The sequence below is a fragment of the Pristis pectinata genome, chromosome 26 (assembly GCF_009764475.1).
Source record: "Pristis pectinata isolate sPriPec2 chromosome 26, sPriPec2.1.pri, whole genome shotgun sequence".
NCBI lineage: Eukaryota > Metazoa > Chordata > Chondrichthyes > Rhinopristiformes > Pristidae > Pristis > Pristis pectinata.
In genome coordinates this window covers 16,529,566-16,552,733 of record NC_067430.1, presented here as the reverse complement: position 1 = coordinate 16,552,733, position 23,168 = coordinate 16,529,566, and the positions used below count along the sequence as shown (strand labels likewise).

General features: G+C 43.1%; 1 protein-coding gene across 1 annotated transcript in view; it reads right to left on the bottom strand.

The window, feature by feature from the left end:
• Nucleotides 1-23,168, bottom strand: part of acap3b (ArfGAP with coiled-coil, ankyrin repeat and PH domains 3b) — a 254,796-nt gene that overhangs the window by 39,132 nt on the left and 192,496 nt on the right. The window contains exon 10 of the mRNA XM_052039028.1: nt 16,197-16,208. Coding sequence (XP_051894988.1) covers nt 16,197-16,208 — 12 coding nt within the window. The remainder of the gene's footprint in view (nt 1-16,196; nt 16,209-23,168) is intronic.

The window sequence follows — 23,168 nt, the reverse complement described above, 5'->3', positions numbered from 1 at the left end:
TGTCATACTGTTAGAAAAGCAGCCGTCAATTTGAGCAGTGCAGAACAGCAATCTTATGATCTACTTCAACATGTTTGAGGGATAAATGTTGGCCAGGAGAGCAGGGAGATCCCTGGTCATCGAAATAGTAGCAGGGGATCCTTTGTATCCAGAGGGCTTGTAGAAGGTTTAACATCTTATCAAAGAAAAGGAAAAGGGGAGCTGGACTCATTTCCTTCAGGAAAAAGAAGAATGTTTCCTAATTGACATTTTCAGGATTATGAAAAGGATTGATAAAACCAATCCACCAACATTTTTCAATATGATGAGTGTCTCAAACTGAGTAAGGCACTGAGGCTGGTGGGTGGGAGATACAAGTAAAAGCTACAGTCCCGTGGTAGGTAGGAAGGGTTGATAGGTAATATGTTACACACAGAGAGAATCTGAATGAAGTAAAAGATCCGATAATGCAGCCGAAACTGCATTCTTGGAGGTGGAAAACTTAGGGGACAACGTTGAGGAGATGAGTTGGTGGGACTGAGGTTAATCTAAAGAATTATTAGCTTTAAACCTCTTCTGTTAACTTGGGCCGTCCTGTTTAATTTGAACACATGTGAAGGTATTGTGTTTGGATAAGAGAACAGTAGCACAACACCAGCTTTTTAAAAAATTACTGAGTAGTGTTCGGTTTGTACATCAGCAATCTTTGTCCAGGATAACCCAATCCAATCGCAGGACTTCACTAATGTAGGAAGGGTGCCTTTTAATCAATGCTGGAGAGGCTCCAATTCATTAAACAACCCACAGCCTAACAATGCCCTTTATCCTCAACAGTCTCTGAGCAGTTATTGCCAAGCTTTGTAAGGTTCTCAGACTCACATGGGACAATGATTCACCTGAGCTGTACAAGTCTGCAGAGAAGTGATTCAATTATAATTCTTTAGCTAGGGAATTACGTCAGGGTAGTGCAGACAGTATAAATAAATTAGCACCAATTAACTAAAAGAAGGAGAAATGCAAAGTTATTCAAGGTAATTTAATGAAGGTAGTGTAGAAAGGATTGGATGTTAGCAGACAAACACTTAATGTGCTCACATTACGTTCCTCTTTCTTCTCTTTTAGCAGAGATGCCAACCAGGTTTAAAAGAAATAGCTGAACAGCTGCATTTAAACAGTGCAGAACAACATCTAGATTTATATGTCATATCCAACCAATTTTTAGTCAGTAAATTTCAGTAGTTTTGTGTGTAAATGTGAAGGTTTGACCATTCCAAAGCCACTGAAACATTTTCTTTTACATTCCAAAACAAATGATTTTTTTCACTCTGCTAATTCTGTATGTTGGTCATATATGAGAATGCACAGCAAGATGCCAAGGAAAGGGAGAGCGTGTTGAGGAGGGAAAGGTCCTTTCAGAATGCTGAATGGGAGAAGAGAAGATGTGTTTGGTGGTGGCACCATGCTGGGAGTGTTGGGAATGGCGGAGGACGATCAGTTGAATGCAGAATCTGCTCAGGTGGACGATGAGGGTGAAGGGAAGCCTGTGTTGTTCTGTGAGGAAGAGATCGGGGTGAGGGCAGAATAACAGGAGGGATCAAACGAGGTCGAGGATCCTGCCAACAAAAGTTGGGGGAAATACTCAGCGGAGGAGGAGGTGCCCACTGAAAGCCTCAAGATCTAATAGAAAAACTGGAACACTGGCATACAGCCCTTCCAGGAGACAGCAGGGGGTTAAGATGGCTCTCGGAGTCAGTAGAATTGTAATGGATGTTAATTGCCAATCTGCTATTGACACTGAGCTTTGTCACATTTGCATTTATGCTGTGGTTTGGAGCCTCAGCAGTAACTTTGATCACGAGTAAGAGATTCATAAATCTTTCCCTACTTCGGCTCTAGTTGATTAGCTGGCAGAGGGATTTATGAATCCTTTCTCATATTGGTCTGTTACACAAGAAGCCTATTGATTGCACATTCTATATTTCTACTGATAAGTAGTCAATCTAAACTGCTCTCACCAAGGCCTTAACCTGAGCAATGTTCAGCAACAACAGGCCCCATTTGCCTTGGGGACTAGTATATCAATGGATATTTCTCCTGTGCTCCTACCTCCCCATTATTCACTTGATGATAATCAGAACATATCCCCAATCTCCCATATAGTGCAAGTCGTGGTGGAAGGCATGCCTTCCTCTTACACAGCATTACCAGCCTTGCTTCAGTCTCTCAAACCACCCAGTTTCTTGCAGTGAAAATAAATAACAGCATCAGTTGAGTTCTCTTGCAACAGTGCTTACTGTTTCTCAAGAAGAGACCTCACACAAGTTGCAAAGTTACTTTACATTAACATGCAAGACAGACATTTATTGCAACTGAATGGTGCGGTAGGTTCAGAAAGGAAAAAACTTCTAAATGCCCAAGCTGTCTTTGGGCCAACTGAGGAGAAAGGATTCAAGTTGACCTCCTGACCTCGTAGCATGCTTTCTCAACACCTACCCCAGTGTAAGTTGGCAGAAATATTCCATCCGAGGCAAAAGTGAGCAAAAGCCAAAGTAAGAATTAGACCAATCAAACTGACTGACATTCTTTCCTCTTTCAGTCCTGAGTACAAGTGACATCACTGCCTTTGGAAAATATAACAAACAAGTCTAATTACAGAACAAGATGCCAGATTGATTTAGACTGTTCTGCTACCTTTTATCCAATTATTTACAGAACTGTTGAGCTTTTGATAGGTGGAATAGTGGCAACTTTATTCAGTGAATATTAAAAACATTATTTTTTCCCAGAGTTCTATATCCAAAAGCAGCTGAAATCAGTTTCATTTGCTATTGAAATGAATGAGAGATTAAAGCAATCCATAGAAAACCATGAACCAAATTTAGCAGCTGGAAGTAATTCCATTAATGATCCAGCTTTCTCATCGCTCATTCTGCACTGAGGTCTTAACTGCCTTAGGAATCTACAGCTGATGCAGGCCATGAGTATAAAAGATAATTGAAACTCTAACATCTGTTGATAAAGGACAAAACATACTAAAGTTTTGATCATGGAGAGTTTGCAAGTATGGTCAGATCTAGGGATACAGTAGCACAGTTGGATAGTTAGTGGAATAGAAATTTAGAGACCTGGCTAATGATTTGGGACCATGAGCTCAAATTCCACCAAGACAGCTGGAAAAAGCGAGTTAATTAATAGGAACTAAATCCAAGATGAAGTGATAATCTTGGTAATGGTGTTCATCAAACTACAAGCTGGTTTTAAAGTGTCCTTTAGCAAAGGAAGTCTGCTGCACTTAGCTGGCGTGGCCCAAATCAGTATCACTTTCTAAGGTACCAGAGGATAGCCCAGGGTCAAAACAGGACTTGGTGAGTGGGAAAGATTTCATTTGGTTGCTTCCTTTGTAGAGAACTGCAGGTCTTGATTTCTGTATGTAAACCCAGAGATTTCTCTATGATAGCAGCTCAAAGGCCAGCAGCAACTGGTGAACTTGTTACCATAGAGAAATCTCCAAGCTGGGAGAGCTGTGCAGACAAACAAAGGGAGGATAAGACAGCGGTGTCCATCACATCCGATGGGTGGTGATAAGACCGACTAGAGGATCCAGATGCTCTGCCACCACTTGGAGCAGGGCTGGCAGTCCCCACCAATGGTTACATTCACCGAGCCAGCCAGGTGCAGCCCTGAATCCCACAGCTCAGCACTGAGCAGCCCCAGCCCAGCCAACACCAGCCCTCACAGGCAGCCTCTCCACACCAAGACGTGGTGCAATTCATCAGTGGATTTGTCAGGTTACCAGCACTACAGTGCTGTCAGCAACACATCTCTCAACACATAATGCTGTAATGATCCCAGTTAGCACTGATTTCAGTAGCACTCTCATTTCTGGAAACATATCCTGCATGTTAAGCAAGTTACCAGTGGATGCACTTTCCAGAGTTACCCGTCTTCTATAATATCTCATGCTGCCTCTTGGATTACAAACAATCCAATCTGTGATAAGACAGTCTTGCAAATCTGCAAACTTCAATTATCTGTTAACAATCTTAGCTCTATTAAGTCAAAGGATACCTGTGTGGCTGACAGAACCAGAATCAGGTTTATTATCACTGTCATGAGAGGTGACTTGATAGAGGTGTACAAGATGATGAGAGGCATAGATCGAGTGGACAGTCAGAGACTTTTTCCCAGGGCGAAAATGGCTAACACGAGAGGGCATAACTTTAAGGTGATTGGAGGAAGGTATGGGGGGGAATGTCAGAGGTAGGTTTTTTTACACAGAGAGTGGTGGGTGTGTGGAACGCACTGCCTGCAGAGGTTGTGAAGGCAGATACATTAGGGACATTTAAGAGACTCTTAGATAGCCACATGAATGATAGAAAATAGAGAGCTATGTGGGAGGGAAGGGTTAGATAGATATTAGAGCAGGATAAAATGTCGGCACAACATTGTGGGCCGAAGGGCCTGTACTGTGCTGTAATGTTCTATGACATATGTCATGAAATTTGTTGTTTTGCAGCAGTACAGTGCAAGACACGAAGACATAAAAATCACTATAAGTTACAAAAATAAATAGTGCAAAAGAGGAATAACGAGGTAGTGTTCATGGGTTCACTCTCAACTTCCCTCTGAAATGACCCAGCAAACCACTGAGTTCAAGGGGAATTGAGCATGGACAATAAATGCTGGCCAGTGACAACCATGTCCTAGCAATGAATAAAAAATATCTAATCGATACAAAGAAAATTGCAAATGACATCTTATCATTTCCATTGGATTCGAATAGATACCAGGGAGGAAAACTGAACCTTTACAGTTCTGTGTGGAATTATTCCAATGTAATCTGGACTGGACGGTTACAGTGAACTCCAGATTTTATGCTGACACCTCGCTTCAAATGCTTTGAGCAAGGTAAATGCAGTGCCAACAATCCAGGCAGAGCCTGATGATCTCAACATTGACCTGCTTCTCTGCTGAGTTACTGATCTCAGTTCAGGTGCCAATGAGGATATTGCAAACTCCCACTGTAGTTGAGAGGACACAAATGAGATTTTGCTCACCCTCCAGGAATCTCTGCTGGAAAGTAAGACAACAGCTGACAATCATTCTCTTAGGTCATATTTTACACGTTTGGTTTAGCAAAGAATGTCAATTTTCTATAAACAGCTTTATTCAGATGAGCGTGCATCATTGGGAGGGTGGGGGAAGAGTTGCTCTGCTCCCATACTCATTGTCCCACATCTCCTTACTTTCCTAATCACATCTTTCCAGCTTACATGACAGCACAAATACCAGGGGAGAAAGACACAAGAAAATGAGACCTTCACCGGCATGTGGAATTGGTATTTTATAATCATTGGGTTATTACTGCCAGCTCATGCCACTGGTCCCACTCAGACCCTGCTCCATCTGCTTCCTACTGCCGCTGTTAACTAGTATAATGCTCCCTGGGTGGCTCATGTTCTGCATCCCCTCTGAAATTCAGTTTATACAAAACTCTGTTCTCCCTCCTCTTTCTCGTACCAAGCCTCACTCACGCATCAGTCCTGTCCTCTCTGTCCCACTCTGTTTCCTGACCCCCTGGTTTTAAGTTCCTTTGAGATCTTGTCCTTCCCTATCTCTGGAACATTGAAATCCTTGGGACTCTTGAGAATTCCATATTTATCTTCAGCCCTCCATTGGAAACTGTGTGTTTGTTGTCCTTAGTCTCGCCTCTAGAATTCTCTCCCTTGGTCCCTTAGTCTTTCCACCAATCTCTCCTTTAAAACATTCCTGAAATCCCACCTATCCACTCCTAATATCTTGTCCTCTGTGAGGGCTTTGTCATTTTTCAATATCAAAAGCCTCACATAAATGGAGGTGGTCATTGTTCTGTGTATCCGTCAGAAACCCGTGAGTTATCAAAACCTAAAGCCCAGGTTCAGGAGATTTGATCTTAGCTTGGGACAAGCTCAGTATCACATTAGCAAGGCCACAGTTAAACCAAACAGTTTTGAAATCTTACTGTCAAAGGACACTGTTGAATGGGGGCAAAGACAGAATGAAGGCCTGAACTGAATCCAGGATTTAGATTACAAAGAGAGATTCAGATATCAGTTTGTTTTCAATTGATTAAAGAAACCTCAGGTGGTGATAATTGCTTCATGTATTTAAACTGCTAAAAGGTGGAGATAACCAGACCAAGTAACTTATTTAATTTGAAATGTGATTGGCATTAGATGGCATGAGTGAAAATTTAACAACCTCAGTAGAATCATCTGTCTTTCCCCACAGGGTAAAAGATACAAATAAATATATAAATATGAACACATCAGTTGACTTTGCTGTGAGTCTATATATATATAGACTCACAGCAAAGTCAACTGATGTGTTCATTCATTTGTTAAAAGAAGCACTGAATAAATAAAATCTATTGGCGCAGATGATCACATTCCCTGTGGAATACAATGGTTTGTGTGCTGATAGTATTCTCGGTGAGTCACATTGGAGAACTGATGTGCTCATTGTAAGATTGACTAAGATGGCAGAGTTTCTGAAATCCTTTAAGAGCCGGTGGCTGGAGAACCTGAAGCCCAATACCAAATACTCCATCCACAGCTACCTCAAAACAGCACTGAGAGCCTGATGAGCTCCCTGGATCCTGATTTACTTACCTATTTGACACACGTGAGCTGCCCATTACCAGGGTCAGGTTGCACACTGCCATTTTTTCGATGTTTTATTAATCCATTTTTTTATGAACACGAATATTAACACGAATATTACATATCCTCAGAACAATAGCTTTAAATATACAAATTGAACTTACCCTTTTGAATATTATTACAATATTTCTGATCTTTAAGATTCACATTTAACATTTTTAAGGTATCCAATATATTTATCCCAGCACGAACTCTCACATGATTCACTTTCGCAGATGTAACACTGCAGAGGAAATGCCTCTAACTTTCAGCCAAAGGCTGCTACATCCATTGTATAAATCAAATGTGTAAATTTAATGTAGGTGAGTGGTAGAATCTGGGAAGAGTTGATGAGACTGTGGGGAGATTAAAAAATGGGATTAATGTAAATGGGTGGTCGACGGTTGGTGTGACTCAGTGGGCTGAAGGGCCTGTTTCTGCGCTGTGTCGGTCTATGACTCCAGGTTGTTCCAGTTAATGGTCTTGAGGGAGAGTTACAGCTCCTCCCGAGGTCACGAATGCCCAGCTTATGTACAGCCTGTAGATGCAAGTGAGCGTTCGGGAGACCAGTGATATGGGTTTGCTGGCTGCTGCAGGATTGCAGGCATCTTCTGCTGCCCGGGAACTCTGCTCGCGGCCGCATTTGTGACCTGTGAAGCATTCGGGTTACGAACAGTTCACAGCAATGGGAACCTGCCGTAACCTGGGGATGACCAGTAATTAAAATTCAACAATATTTGTGAAATAACCAAATTGAAAAATAAAAATAAAGTTACTCAAGGCAGCAACCTGATACTTGAAACTTCAAAGCCTGAAGTTTCTGGCATAATCAAACATAATACAGTAGGAGCAGGAGTAGGCCAATTGGTCTCTCAAGCCTGCCCTGCCATTCTAAATGATCATGGCTGATTTGCTTCAAGCCTCAACTACTCTTCTGTGTCCACATATCGCACAATTCCCCAATAGTCCAAAAATTTATCTACCTCCTTTTTAAAAACCTCCAGTGATCAAGCCTCCACAACCCTCAGGGATGGAGAATTCCCAGGGATTCACTAGCCTCTGCAAGAAGACATTCCAATGCACCTCAGTTTTAAATGATCACCTCCTAATCTTGTAACCACGTACCCTCATTCAAGACTCTTCCACTGGTGGAAACATCTCAACATCTCTCCTGTCAAACACCTTTTGGATCTTATATGTTTCATAAGATCATCCCTCATTCTTCTAAACTCCAAAGGATACAGATCAAACCTTTTTAGCTATAGCTGATCAGACAAAAATGATTCCACTCCACTCGGTTTCTAACCATTTTTAGTAGGAAGAAGGTCCCATAAAATTAGTCACAGAACCGTTACTGCACAGAAAGCCATTTGGCCCATCTAGTCCATGTACAGCAATCCCCTCAGCCACGTTTGCCATAGCCCTGCAAATTATTCTCTTCCTCGTCCCAAGCCCATAACCTTTTGAAAGGCATAACTAATTGTGTTTCCACAGGCAGTTAGTTCCAGATCAGATGTATTCTCTGTATGAGAAAGTTTTTTTCTCACGTCTCCCTCGTACCTTTTGGTCAAAGTTTAAACCTGTGCCCCAGGCCCTTAAATATCCACTACAGGAAACAGCTTCACTCTGTATAACCAATCTAAACCTGACATGATCTTGGACACGTTCATCAAATTGTCCCTCAATTTTTGCCTGCTCCAAGAAGAATAAGCTCAGCTTTTCCAGTCAAAACTTGCAGCTGAACTCTTCAACCATGGAACTGTTCTGGTAACTATAGAAACCTGTCTACAACAAGCTGACTGCAGTTATCAGAGGGTTCACATTCACCTTTCCTAGTCTGATTAGGTTTCACTGATGGTATGGGGAGTAACATTGTCACTGAACCACTGGCTATTTGCAAGGCCTGACAAGACCTGTCACTGGGTTGGGTTAGGATACAGAGACTGCAGACAAATTAGGTCCTGCTCTCCATTGATTCCTGTAAGGCTCATTGATTAGGTTTCCCTTCTTTATCAGGGGAATTAGATTCCAGATATTGCACCTTCTCCCATCCAACCTCCCTTCCGCATTGCTGAACCTGAGTCTTAATTAGCCAAAACTGCGCATAATGACACCTTCCCAGTCTGTCCAGCTTAGGAAAAGATCAGCAACACAATTGGCAAGGCTGCAATTCCCTTTTACTTCACCTGTTTTGTCTGTTTATGACTACTGAACCAGCAGCAATATGGTGCAGGACAAAGAGGGAAACAGCCTTACAGCTAAGAGTTATTCAGTGCACATGCAATTGTTCCAACAAGCAGCTGCTATAATGTGCTTAATGAGGAAAGTCTAAAGAGTTTCACTACCAATCAGTATATTATTTTGAAGTACCCTGGTGGAAAATTCAAAGCTCTCTAGGCAAGAGCTAGTATGTTTGAATTATTAAAACAATGAGAGGCAGCAGGCTCTTGCCTGAAGAGGATTTTTGTCAGGTCTAGCCTCCGGTTACCAACTTGCCAACCATAGTAACAGTCAGCTAAGTCATTTCAGAGAGCAGATGGGAAAAGCGGCATACATTCTGTGCACAGCAAGATCCCATAGCAGCTAGTTAATGATGACCATATTAGGCTTTGGTTGAGAGATGCATATCATTTATTTGCTTTAGATTTCTAACATCTGCACTATGTTGCTCTTGGATTAATATTTTTAAAAAACTGGTATTCTTAAAGCTTGATGCAAGCTGTCCCACTTATAATGTGAGCCAACTGATGAAACTGTGCAAGTGTTGTGGGACATTTTAACAAGGCACTATGTAATTCCAGTCGTTGTATTCTTTAGAATCAGAATCAGGTCTATTATCACTGACATATATGTTATGAAATTTGTTGTTTTGCGGCAGCAGTACAGTGCAAGACATAAAAATTACTATGTTCCCCCAATTAAATAAATAAATAGTGCAGAAGAGGAATAGCAAGGTAGTGTTCATGGACCGTTCAGAAATCTGATGGTGGAGGGGAAGAAGCTGTTCCTAAAATGTTGAGTGTGTCTCTTCAGGCTCCTGCACCTCCTTCCCTGACAGTAGTAACGAGAAGAGGGCATGTCCCGGATGGTGAGGGTCCTTAATGATGGATGCTGCCGCTTTGAGGCATCGCCTCTTGAAGGTGTCCTCAATGACAGGGAGGGTTGTGCCCGTGATGGAGCTGGCTGAGTCTACAACCCTCTGCAGCCTCTTTCGATCCTGTACATTGGAGCCTCCATACCAGGCGGTGATGCAACCAGTCAGAATGCTCTCCACCGTGCATCTGTAGAAATTTGCAGGAGTCTTCGGTGACATCCCAAATCTCCTCAAATTCCTAACAAAGCCGCTGGTGTGCCTTCTTCATGATCGCATCAATGTGTTGGGCCCAAGATAGATCATCTGAGATGTTGACTCCCAGGAACTTGAAGCTGCTCACCCTTTCCACCACTGATCCCTCAGTGAAGACTGGTGTGTGTTCTCCGGACTTCCCCTTCCTGAAGTCCACAATCAATTCCTTGGTCTTGCTGACATTGAGTGCGAGGTTAGTTGTTGCAACACCACTCAATTAGCTGATCTATCTCATTCCTGTACACCGCATCGCCATCTGAGATTCTGCCAATAACAGTGGTGTCATCACCAAATTTATAGATGTCGTTTGAGCTGTGCCTAGCCACTCAGTCATGAGTGTAGAGAGAGTGGAGCAGTGGATTAAGCACGCATCCTTAAGGTGAGACTGTGTTGATTGTTAGCAAGGAGGGGATGTTATTACTGATCCGCACTGACTGTGGTCTCCTGATAAGGAAGTCAAGAATCCAGTGGCAGAGGGAGGTCCAGAGGCCCAGGCTTTGAAGCTTGTTGATTAGTACTGAGGAGATGATGGTGTTGAACGCTGAGCTGTAATTGATAAACAGCATCCTAACGGATGTTTTGCTGTTGTCTAGGTGCTCCAAAGCTGAGTGAATAGCCAGTGAGATTGCGTCCGCTGTAGACCTGTTCTGGCAGTAGGCAAATTGCAGCAGGTCTAGGTCCTTGCTCAGGCAGGAGTTAATTCCAGCCATGACCAACCTCTTAAAGCACTTCATCACAACAGATGTGAATGCTATCGAGTGAAAGTCATTGAGGGAGCTCACTCTGCTCTTCTTGGGCACTGATATGACCTTCCTAGAAGGTCAGTAAAGGCCAACAGTCTGCCTACCTATCAGGATAACTAGTGCTATTGCTAAGTTGGGATTGTTGCTAACATGAAGCTAATGAGGCTGATAGAGAGGAATTCCATTGTGAATATGACTTCTTTATGTAACAGTATAAGACCTCGAAAAGTCCAATGATTTCAGTCCGATCCTGCCTCACTCTTTAATGCTTTCTCTCCTTCAAATGCCGCAGAATGTGACCATGGAAAACATTCAAGTAACAAATACGACGTTACACTTTCACGGGCAGGTTGGATGAGGTTTTATTTGAAAATACACTTCACCAGCCTCTGACAGGCTTCTGATTTCACCATTTTCATTTGAAACATCTCCCTCATGCTGACCTGTTACAAAGCCTCTCTCTCTCACATGCACACACATACACACAAGAACAGCTGCTCCCCTCCCCTCTAACCACACTGACCCAGGAAGATATCCAACCCCAGTCATTGTGCAGAGGGCTGACAATGCTGTTAACGGGTTGAATTATGAGCTTTGAGTGCAGCATGCATCATTGTTTGACGTGTCATCCCATTATGTAGCTGCAGAGATGATGAAAATGAGCTCTTGTAAAAGACAGCAACTCATCCAACTTAGAGTAAATGTAGACTACAGATAAGCTTGGGGCAGTCATGTCTAATCCCAGATATAGCCTTGAGAGAATAACCCAAATAAAGATGAAAACCATTTAGCTGGTGAATTCCCCTCACAGATTTTTATGTCTTTTTCTCCTTTTGTATATTTAATGATATTCAATCCATAATCAATGTCCATTGATAATTTACTAGGTTTTATTAGAAAAATGCTCAGTGGACTTAAACTTTGAACTTTCCTTTGTTTCTTTTACAAATATTCAGGCTGGGGAGATGTGAGATTTCACCTGCACATTGCAAGTGCGGTGCTGAAGTCAGTGATGGAATGAATGTGTGTGTCTCACCACAGAAAGGGGCAGGGAAAGAGACAAAGACTGTGCGATTTGGATTGCTGGTTTGGAGAAACAGAGCCGGATCTTCTTCAGGAGCTGAGAGAAGATGGTATTCATTATACTAAAGGGAATGTCAGTCTTTCCTTTCTTGTTGGGGACGGAGGCAGGAAAACAGCGGGCTGGCACGGTTATCACACAGATGCTTCACTGCTGACTGAAGACATCAATCAAAAGATGACTCGAGTCACATAGTAAGGGACTAACTCCAGGCAAAGCTCCCTTGTTCAGGGCAGTGTTTAAGGTCCCACAACACCTTAATTTACTGGCAACACCTGACTGCATGTTTGCCAGTAAATTAAAAACAAATGTAGATACAGGCAGTCCTCAGGTTATGACAGAGTTGCGTTCCTGAGGACTGTTTGGAACCCAAGCAGTTTGTAACCCGGAGATGAACAAAACCAGCACGTGGGAGATGGTGACAGAAACAGCAGTGATGGGGGAGCGAGCAGGCGTGGGAAGAGCAGCTGCCAGCCGGCCTCACTGACTGAGTGAGTGAGTGGATGACTGAGTGGTTGGCTCAACCCAGCCCCCAATTGTTGGGGCTTGGGGTTGGGGGGGCGGGTGAGGAGAGAAGGTACATAGAAATACCCCATTCCCACCCAGCAGAAGATGCCTGCAGCCGCACAGCAGCCAGGAAATCCGTCCCCATACATCCCATTGGTCTCATTCAAATATACAGGATGTAACCTGGGGAGGGCCTGTACTGGAAATGTGAAACAAGAATAGAAAATGCCAGAAACATTCAGGTCAGGCAGCATCTAGGGAAAAAAAAAGTTAAAGTTTGAGGTTAAGAAGTCTTTGACTTTTATCATTAACTCTGTTTCTCTTTCCATAGATGCTGTCTGACCAGTTTTACTTTTTAAAAATTATCTAGAGGTTAAGCAAGTGTGAGAGTGAGGTCCACCAGGGTGGTGTCTATGTGATCTAAACTTCCAACTCATCCAAATTTCAGTGACACCTCTCCTGGCCCACATCATGTCACACTCATCGACCTTCCCTCCTCTCAATGACTGACATCAGATTCCAGATTTCCAAAACCTTGTGTTTAAAATTTTCATTCTTATGTTTAAGTCCTGTTGAGGCTTTGCTCTGCCCTCTTGTGCCTCCTTTTCTCTTTTCAGAACATCATTGGTGCCTGTATCTTCAGTCTCCTATGGACTCCGCTTTGGAATTCACACCCTGCACTTCCCAACCTCTCCCGCTCCTGTCCTTTAATTCCACCTTAAAATACATGCCTATGACTGAGCTGATATAAATGCTGGGTCTCAGGTACAGTTGCTGTCACTAAACCTGACTTTGGGGTTCCTTGCTAAACCAAATGATCGTGACAAGCAAAATAAAAACAGAACTCTCCAGGATTTCTTGAACTCTAATATTTCCCACTAATTTTTCACACTAGAAATAAAACCTAAATCCCTATCCCTAAAAGTAGCACTTGGCAATCAAGTTAGATTTTAACAGGGTGTCAAAAAACAACAGGAGCAGCACATAGATGCAAAAAAATTCCTGCTATTGTGTATTGATGTCACCATAACACATGCTATAAAGAACTGCTGAAAACATCTGCTGCCTGTTGTTTTCGAAGACATTGAGCCTAAATGATGCTGAGAGCTCGACGTCTGGACACTGTCACACCTTGTTAGCTATACAAACCAAAATACCATTTTATGGGGAAAGAGAGATAGAGACAATTGTTTCAGCTTAGTTTAAACCTTGGCAGATTGTGTCTTTTACGTAAAGGCTATTCAGAGATCCAGCTGGTGGCCTCTTTTATCTAGTCATATTATTAACTGCTGGATATATTGCAGTGACAGAGAAAACACCTCTTGAGGTGATAGATGCATCCAGGCAAGGTGCGAGTATTGCTGTTCAAGCCAGGACCACCACCTACAGCAGCACTGTGCTATAAAGGGCCAAAATGTTTGTTATTTATCTCCACTGACCTGAGCTAAGACTACTAATATTAAACCTGGTTACACATTGCACAGACTCCTGAACAAATTAAATGTAGTCATTTACATGTTTAATTTCAAATTGAGATGAGAGACATCTTTGTTTCTGTACCAACAGCCCACTGTCGTGCAGTCATGCTTCAGTGCAGCCTGCATTACTCACTGCCTATGATAATCTTGCCAGAGGAACATATATTAAAACTCTGGCAATTCCAGTCTGCACACCATCCTCAGGGAAATCAGTAGCCATGTAAGTATTAATCCCTTGTTCCAGTTCCAGTGCTAGAAATTAGTTTGAATTCACATCAGTTTGACCATCCCTGATTACCTTTCAATGTAAGGTTTAAGCACTTATAATTACAGATTTGTACAGTTATTCTGCAGACATACAGCACTCTGTCATATTATATCTCCTGTGGACTCAAAACTGTATCAAGTAACAGTCTAGTCACAGTAGCCAAACATCCAATGCAAAAATACAAAAACATAGCTGCAATTTTGAATATATCACTCACTTTAACTATTCACTAATAACTACAATAACTGATTAACTTCATGTATGAATATTCTCTTCAAAGACGACATAAACACCTCCGTTTTCACAGGTTCACCATTTCCCATACAGATGAGCTAGTTCACAATTCCCCAGATCCTTCGTGGATTCGTTGCCTCCGGAGTGCCCAGTACTGGTGCTGAGGAAGTTTCTGAAAGGCGATATCAAGCAGCTTGTGCTCACAACCATCTTGGAACTGAGGACAAAGGGAAGGAAGGACTGGTGGTCTTGCAAAGGGGGTTGGTTCTGCCAGGTGCTCATACAAAAAGCAAAATTTCCAAAGATGCCTCATGTCTCTTTATAAAAGGAGAGCTCGAGTAAGTGAGGAGAAACAGAATGCAGTTGACACTGCAAATATAGGTTTTGGGAAAGACTTTGTTGAGATGCTACTTAGGAGTTGTTATAAAAATGACTGCTTGTAATACTAGAGGAAGTGTAGAAATGTAGATAGAGGGCGCCTAGCTGACAGAGGTGGTTGAGGGAGGCAGAATATTGAGCATGGATATTACTTCTCTACGTAAATGATTTGGGGTCAGGCACAACAAGTCTTATCTAGAGTGCAGAAGACCAGGTGATTGGTGTGGAGGACACCTGGTGCAGGGTTGATGAGTCACTTGACTTGTGTTTCTGTATTTGTCACCTTCAGCCCAAAGTGCCAGGTGGTGTAGCACATTAGTCAGAGGAAGCTGGTTCTGAGTCCTGTTGGCCTTCTGATTCTTTCACACTTTCCCAAAGGCCTCCTGGTGTGGGTGGGAAGGTCCTGCGTCGAAACATGCAAGTGACAGGGGAATGACGCTCCATTAGCTGCAAACTGCTGCTACTCACCAGCAAATGTTACAGATTGTGGGATTGTCTCCCACAGGAGCTGTCCTTCAAACCTGCTGTGCATCCAGTTCGATCACAGTTGATCAAAATCTCAACTTCATTTACCAACTCTTCCTCCTTGTCCCTCGAGTCGCACTCAGAATAAAAACCTACCCATCTCCATCTTGCAAACTTCACTGTCCCAGCCTCCATGCCTTCTGCAGGAAGAGTGTTTCAAATTTCCACTAACTTCTAATTGAAGTAACACTTTCTGATTTTAGCCCAGCTCCAAATTTAAGATTATACCTAAATTAAAGGAAATAATTTTGCTGTACTCTTGTTATTTTAAACACCTCAATTGATAACCCATGCAGGCTTCTAAACAGAGTGTGGATGAAACCTGTTCTCTGAATTGGATTCATTCAGCACTGGTCTTATTCTACACTGCAGCCAGTTTCCAAGATGAGGCGGTCTGGGCTAGTCTCAAACTGCACTTCCTCATTTGTTCCAGCTCTTGAGCTAAAGGAAGCACTTTATCTGTACAAGAGTTGCCAGCACAGATGATATTTTAAGTTTGTCACTACCTGCAGAGCAGTGGACTTCCGTTGCATGGCTACCATTGTTTGTAACCAAGTCAGAACCTGCACTGGTGCACAGACCCGAAAAGACCATCACTGGTCATTTGCAGAGGGTATTCCCATCGTATTCTTGTTTAGTAATCATTCTGGGTAGCATTCAAACCTAGTTTCTCTTCCCAACCAACATTGCACAGAGTGCTCAGCCTAACCATTCAGGTGAGTTTAACCAGGTGAAGTAGACACACCCGCAGCCTCCTCTCATGTGGGGAGAGGAACGGCAGTGGCATTGACTGCCAGGTACAAACCCTCAACAGTTTCCTCTTACTGTCCAACGTGGACTCTAACCAGCTTTCTTTGATACACCAGGAGGATGGGGTCTCTTTAGATTTTTTTCATTTTCAGTAATAAATCAGTTAAAAAGCACCATTTTACACATACACATTTCAAAGTCATAAACAGGATTTATTTTGGACTTACCTGTAACAGAGTCTGTAAAGATTTGATAGAAGATCAGAGAGACCATGGGAGAAAAGAGAGACAAGGAAAGGTTAATATATTCACCTGATTTTAGTGGAACCATTCATTGTGAAACAAAATCAAGTAACTTAGACCTTTGTGAGCCTTGCTATTTACTTCTCCCCCATTTCATAGTATCTAGTATAAACAAACTGAGAATGAATTTACACCAGCACTGTAGCACTGGTGCAAGTGGTTTTGCTTCACTTTGATGTCACAGTTAAAATGTAAAGGGGCCTTATCCATTACCTGGGTCCGACTTGGTACAAGATTGAGGTGGACAGAGAGTTCTGAAATTTCTTGGAAAAGGAGTCACTTTGGAGTCAGGCTAGAACTCAACAGATGAGTTCCACTTCGAACTAGACTCAGCTGGCTTCACATCCACAGTGGTGGGAGTCACTGAGTGTGAATGCATCATTACAAGCACTAACAGAATTAGAACAGGCTATACAGTAGAGGTGAAGCAGCATAACAACGCAGCTTCTGTCCAATTCTTGCACATGTATAGTTGCTGAAAATCCACAGATTTGGAGAGCAATGGCTGTTTTTGGAGAGCAATGGCTGTTTTTGGAAGGCATGGTGTGATGTTCACTACCAACAGCTCTGCTGAACATCACATCATGGGCTCTCTATAGCACACCACAGGGCTTGAGCTGCCTTTGTCTGCAATGGGAATGCTGGTAACTGCTGTTTCCTCTGCTCCTAATAGGGTCATAGGGTTGTACAGCACAGAAGCAAGCCCTTCAGCCCACCAAACCCATGCTGACCATTTTGCCCATATACATTGATCCCATTAGGTCCATATCCTTCTATACATTGCCTATTTAAATGTCTAAATGTCTCTTAAACGTAGTAACTGTATCTGATTCCACAGTGAACACAAATATCAATTGTGCTCTGTGTAAAAAAAATTCACTTCAACTCACCATTAACACACCTTCCTCTCACCTTGAACAAATGCCCTCCTTTTTTGAAAAAGATTTTGACTATCTTGCCAATCTATTCCTTTTATAATTTTATATACCTCTATCAGCTCACCCGTCAGCGTCCTTCACTCCAGGGAAAACAAGCCCAGCCTATACAATCTCTCCCCGTAACTAAAGTCTTCCAATCCAGGCAACATCCCGGTGAATCTCCTCTGCACTCTCTCCAGAGCAACCACATCCTTCTTATAATGTGGCGAACAGAATTGCACACAATATTCCAACTGCATTCTATCCAGTGTTTTGTAAGATTGCAATATAAAATCCCGACTTTTATATTCTATGCCCCACCTATTAAGGCAAGCATGGCATTCACCTTCTTCACCACCCTATCTACCTGTATTGCCACTTTCAGGAAACTATGGACCTCACCTGTGGTTAACAAGGATGCAAATATCTCCATCCCTTGCCTCCCATTGCAAACAGGGACAGATCTTTTCCAGCTATGTCCCATAACACTTCTTAATATTGACCTGCTCCAGATTATCCCTATACCCCTCCCTAACCTTACTATCTTCCACGTCCTTCTCCTTGATAAATAGAGATGAGAAGTATTCATTTAGATTGTGGACTTCAGGAAGGGGAAGTCGGGAGAACACACACCAGTCTTCATTGAGGGGTCAGTGGTGGAAAGGGTGAGCAGCTTCAAGTTCCTGGATGTCGTCATCTCAGAGGATCTATCTTGGGTCCAGCACATTGATGCAATCGTGAAGAAGGCACCCCAGCGGCTCTACTTCATTAGGAGTTTGAGGAGATTTGGTATGTCACCAAAGACTTTTGCAAATTTCTACAGATGTACGGTGGAGAGCATTCTGACTGGTTGCATCACTGCCTGGTATGGAGGCTCCAATGTACAGGATCGAAGGAGGCTGCAGAGGGTTGTAGACTCAGTCAGCTCCACCATGGACACAGCCCTCCCCGCCATCATTAAGGACCCTCACCACCTGAGACACGCCCTCTTCACGTTACTACTATTGGGGAGGAGGTACAGGAGCCTGAAGATCAACATTTCAGGAACAGCTTCTTCCCCTCTGCCATCAGATATCTGAACAGTCCATGAACACTACCTCATTATTCCTCTTTTGCACTATTTCTTTATAGTAATTTATATGCCTTGCACTGTACTGCTACCAAAAAACAAGTTTCACGACATATGTCAGTGATAATAAACCTGATTCTGATTCTCCCACATTACCTGGCTGCACACATCAAACTCCCCTTTGGTCCCCAAGGGGACCCACTCTTTCCTTGGCTACCCTCTTGCTCCAGATATACTCGTAGAATGGCTTGGGATTCTCCTTAATCTTTCATGGCCTCTTTTTGCCCACCTAATTTCTTTCTTTTCTTCACCAGTGGTTTTACCCATTGGTGCCATCAGTGGGATGCTCCATCTGCCGGCCATGTACACTTAGTGCTGACCTCATGGTCTTTCTGCTGCTTTTGTTCATGCAGATTCCATGTAGTATTTAATTTATGAGGTTCAGCTGTCAGACAGTCAGACACTGCAGGATTGTGGAGATACTTTAATAGGTGCAATTCCCTGTGGTGGATGACCACGATAACCACTAACCAACAGCATCATTATTATCTGAGCCACCCGCTGATCTGATTCCATTTTACTAGCTAGATCAATAGCTCCTGTAGATGAGGACTAATTAATCCACGTAACGGTGTCTCCCTGGGGAGTACTTTCATTGCTACTGGCCTGCATTTCTGTTGTACAAGTCTATTAACAAATGAATCATCAGGTTGTCCCATCGGCTGCCCTTGTGTTGTCTTGTAGCTTCTTGTTCAGTGTCAAACATGAAGCAGGAGCAATTCTTCTTCTAATTACGTAGTGCCCAGTTACAGGGAGCCCTTCCGTCAGCTGACCCACCTAGCCACAGCATGGTGCATTTCTAACTCCATTTGTTGGCAGGAATCTGAACCCCACTGAGGTTTTCTCTTCCATTACCATCTGTGATCCTAAAGTTACTCATCAAGACACCCCCTCTCCTCAAACAAGGGCACTTTAACTCTAGACCCTGTGTCGAGAGACAGCTGCCCGCACAAGGTTCATTATGACTGTGGCTCCTATGGGAATACCATTAGAATGAAACAGCTGTACAGAGACTCCAGGTAAAAACTTATGTGTGAATGCAGCCAATGCACTGTGAGCCTTGGATAGGACTGAAATACAAGGCTGTTTGTAACTATGGAGTGTAAAGGCACTAACTCAAACGCTCTCTGATTATGGTTAAAGGGCTAATTCCACAACACCACGCTCTCAGCTGAAAGTCATGCTGCACTGAGCATGGCTTCTCTGCTGGAAGTGCAGGATTAAAGAATTGTTTCCTCCAAGCAGACTCAAATGATCAAACACTTCATGTGAAGCCTTGGTGATCAAAACCGTACAGAGCACTCGAGTGCACACTGCGATTATTTGCGATATTCTCCAGTGTGATCTCAACTGATATGACAATAAACTTCAGAATTCTTCTCATTTTGCTTATTGCTACTTCAATGTTCAATGCTAAATTGACCAATGAGGACATCAGTGCTACAATTCATCACCCAGTTGACTATTTCATCCTCATCCAGTGCTTCTCCTCCGTGATCCATCTCCATGGGTTTGCTGTCATATCCATCCCGACATAGTGAATGTCTTCCTAATCGGTTCAGAGTCATACAGCATGGAAACAGGCCCTTCGGTCCAACTCGTCCATGCTGACCGTGGTGCCCAGCCAGCTAGTCCCATCTAGCCATGTTTGGCCCATAGCCCTCCAAACCTCCCCTATCCATGTATTTATCTAGAAGGCTTTTAAATGTTGCTAATGTGCCCGCCTCAACCACTATTTCTGGCAGTTCATTCCAAATACACAACACCCTTTGCATGAAGAAGCTGCCCCTGATGTCCTTTGATCTTCTATCTGATCTTAAACCCATCTGCTCTTGTTTTTAGCACCCCATCCCTGGGAAAAAGATTACGTGCTTTCACCGTGTCTATGCCCCTTATACCTTTATCAGGTCACCCCTCAATCTCAAACATTCCAGGGAATAAAGACCTAGTCTATGCAACCTCGCCTTGTAACTCAGGCCCCCAAGTCCAGGCAACATCTTGGTAAATCTTTTCTGCACTCTTTCAAGTTTAATAACATATTTCCTATAACAGGGTGACCAAAACTGTACACAATCCTCCAAATGTGGTTCCACCCCTTGTCCCCACACAGTAACCAGGTTCCATCTTATGACATGCTCCCTTTCCTTCGCTAAACTATACGATGCTCCTCAAAATCGTTGCCCATGAGCATGGGTCAGCTCCTGTATCAACACCTTTAGCTGACCGACCAAGACCTCGCGATCAAATTCCTTTTTCCATCACCTTCAGCCCTCGGTGTGCTATTTAAATCTAAGCTGAGTTTCACAGCCCATATCTTGTTCGCCACCAAGAACTGTCCTTTACCCTGTCTCCTGTGCCGTTTCCCACCTCATCCATCAGCTTTGCCTCTGCTATACTCTGCCCTGGGCTCCACCTTCAGTTTTCACTGGTTTGACTTTGGCTCACACATCAGCTTGAAAATCCTTGCCTTTGATTTCATTTCCGTCCACAGACTGCCGCAGCTCACCTCTGCAGCCTCCTCCATATCTGAATCCCACTCCCTTAAAGCACCCAGGCTTACCTTCCTTTGCTTCCTCCATAAGAAAAAAACCTTGTATTGACTTCTCCTAACCTCTGTACATCCCAAGTTCTTTATAGCTCCCTAAATACTTCTGAAAGGTCATCAACCTGTAATGTTAACTCTTTTTCTCTTTCTCCAGAGACGCTGCCTTACCTGTCAAGTGTTTACAGAAATGTTTTAATTTTAGATTTCCAGTAACTGCAGTATTTCATATCTCACAGCTCCAGTGTTGTTTGTTCTCTCTCTCCTGCTCTCAGTCATTCCCCTCTATTTATATCTCTTGCAGACTGAACAACTGTGATTAATAAGCCTTTATCTCCCTCTCTCAGATACATCGCCACTTATGTCATTCAACCTCCCTTTGTTTCCACCCTATCACAGACTTCGCTTTTGTTCTCTTTATTCCTCCCCCTTTGCACAAAGTAAAGCATGTTCGGTCTCAGCTGTGCTGAAAGATCATTAACCCGAAACACTAACTCTTGTTTCTTTCTCCAGAGACGCCGACTGACCTGCTGACCACTTACGACATTTTCTGTTTCCCACTGCTCTTGCAGCGTAAGGATACGCAATGACAAATGTGTGCACAGCAAGATCCCACAAGCAGTAAACCGACAGTAACTAAACAACGGCTACTACAATGGGGAGAATGCACTTGCTCTTTGAATGGTGGGGTGGGATATTCTGAATACAGGTCCTCTCTAGGTTACAAACGCCCAACTTATGGACAAACTGCACATACGATCAAGTGATTGGGAGACCGGCAGGATAGATTTTCTGGCTGCTGTGGGGCTGCAGGCACCTTCTGCCGGATGGGAATGGGGCATTTCCGCGTGCCTTCTGTCCCCTCCCTACCTTACCCCACCCCGAGTCGCAACAATCAGTGTCTGGGTGGAGATGAGAGACCAGGAGTGCTGAGCAGGACTCGTTCACTCACCGAATCAGTGAGGCCAGCTGGCAGCCGCTCCTCCCGCGCCTGCTCCCCCTCCCATCACTGCTGTTTCTGGGATGCTCTCCCACACACTGTTATTGTTCATTCCTGACTTATGCACAGTTTGGGTTATGAACAGTTCTCAGGAACGGAACCCTGTCATCACCTGGAGACTGCCTGTACGAGGTTACAATCATTTCCTTTTATAAAAGTATTTAAAATATTTTGTTAAGCTTAAAACGTTGTGTTAAAGTAAACCTACACCATTTACTGAACAATGAGTTGTATTTGTTGAATCCAAAACAAAACTATTTCCTTAATCCAGTTTATGTTGGGGTCTATCTTTTATCTCTGAGAGGACAAACAAGCCTCAGTTTAACACTTCATTCAAACAATGGCACCTCTGACAGTGTGCCGCTCCTGCAGGACCAAACTAGATTTCAACATTGATCTAGATAATCAAGATTTGAACGTAATGTTTTACAGCTCACCTGTGTAATATATGCCTCAACAAATGGTTATCTACTGAGCTACGTAGATGTAGGAATTGAACAAGAACAAATCGGACTCAATAGAAACAGACTCATAGGGTCATCCATATAATATATGCCTCAACAAATACTGAGTCCGATTTGTTCTTGTTCAATTCCTACATCTATGCGGTCAGTTTGATTTTTTGTGGTAATATCTGCAATTTTAACTTAACAGTTTGAAAGTGAGATACAGAGAGAAAAGGATACAGACTTGGTAGATTGGATTCAAAATTGGCTTGGTCATAGAAGATAGAGGGTAGTGGTGGAGGGGTGATTTTCTGAGTGGAGGTTTGTGACCAGTGGTGTTCCGCAAGGACCGGTGCTGGGACCTCTGTTGTTTGCAAAATATATAAATGATTTGGATGAAAATGTAGCTGGGCTGAATAGTAAGTTTGCAGATGACACAAAAATTGGCAGAGTTGTGGATAGGGAGGAAGGTTGTCAAAGGATTCAGCAGGGTATAGACCAGTTGGAAATATGGGCAGAGAAATGGCAGATGAAGTTTAATCCAGACAAGTGTGAGGTGCTTCACATTGTGAGGTCAAATGCAAGAGGACGGTATACAGTAAATAGCAGGACCCTTAGGAGCATTGAACTACTTACGGATCTTGGGGTTCAAATCCATAGCTCCCTGGAAGTAGCAACACCAGTAGATGGGATGGTACAAAAATTGTACGGCATACTTGCCTTCATTGGTCGGGGTGTTGAATATAAAAGTCATGAAGTCATGTTGCAGCTGTATAAAACTTCGGTTAGGCCACGTTTGGAGTATTGTACGCAGTTCTGGTCGCACATTACAGGAAGGATGTGGAGGCTTTGGAGAGGGTGCT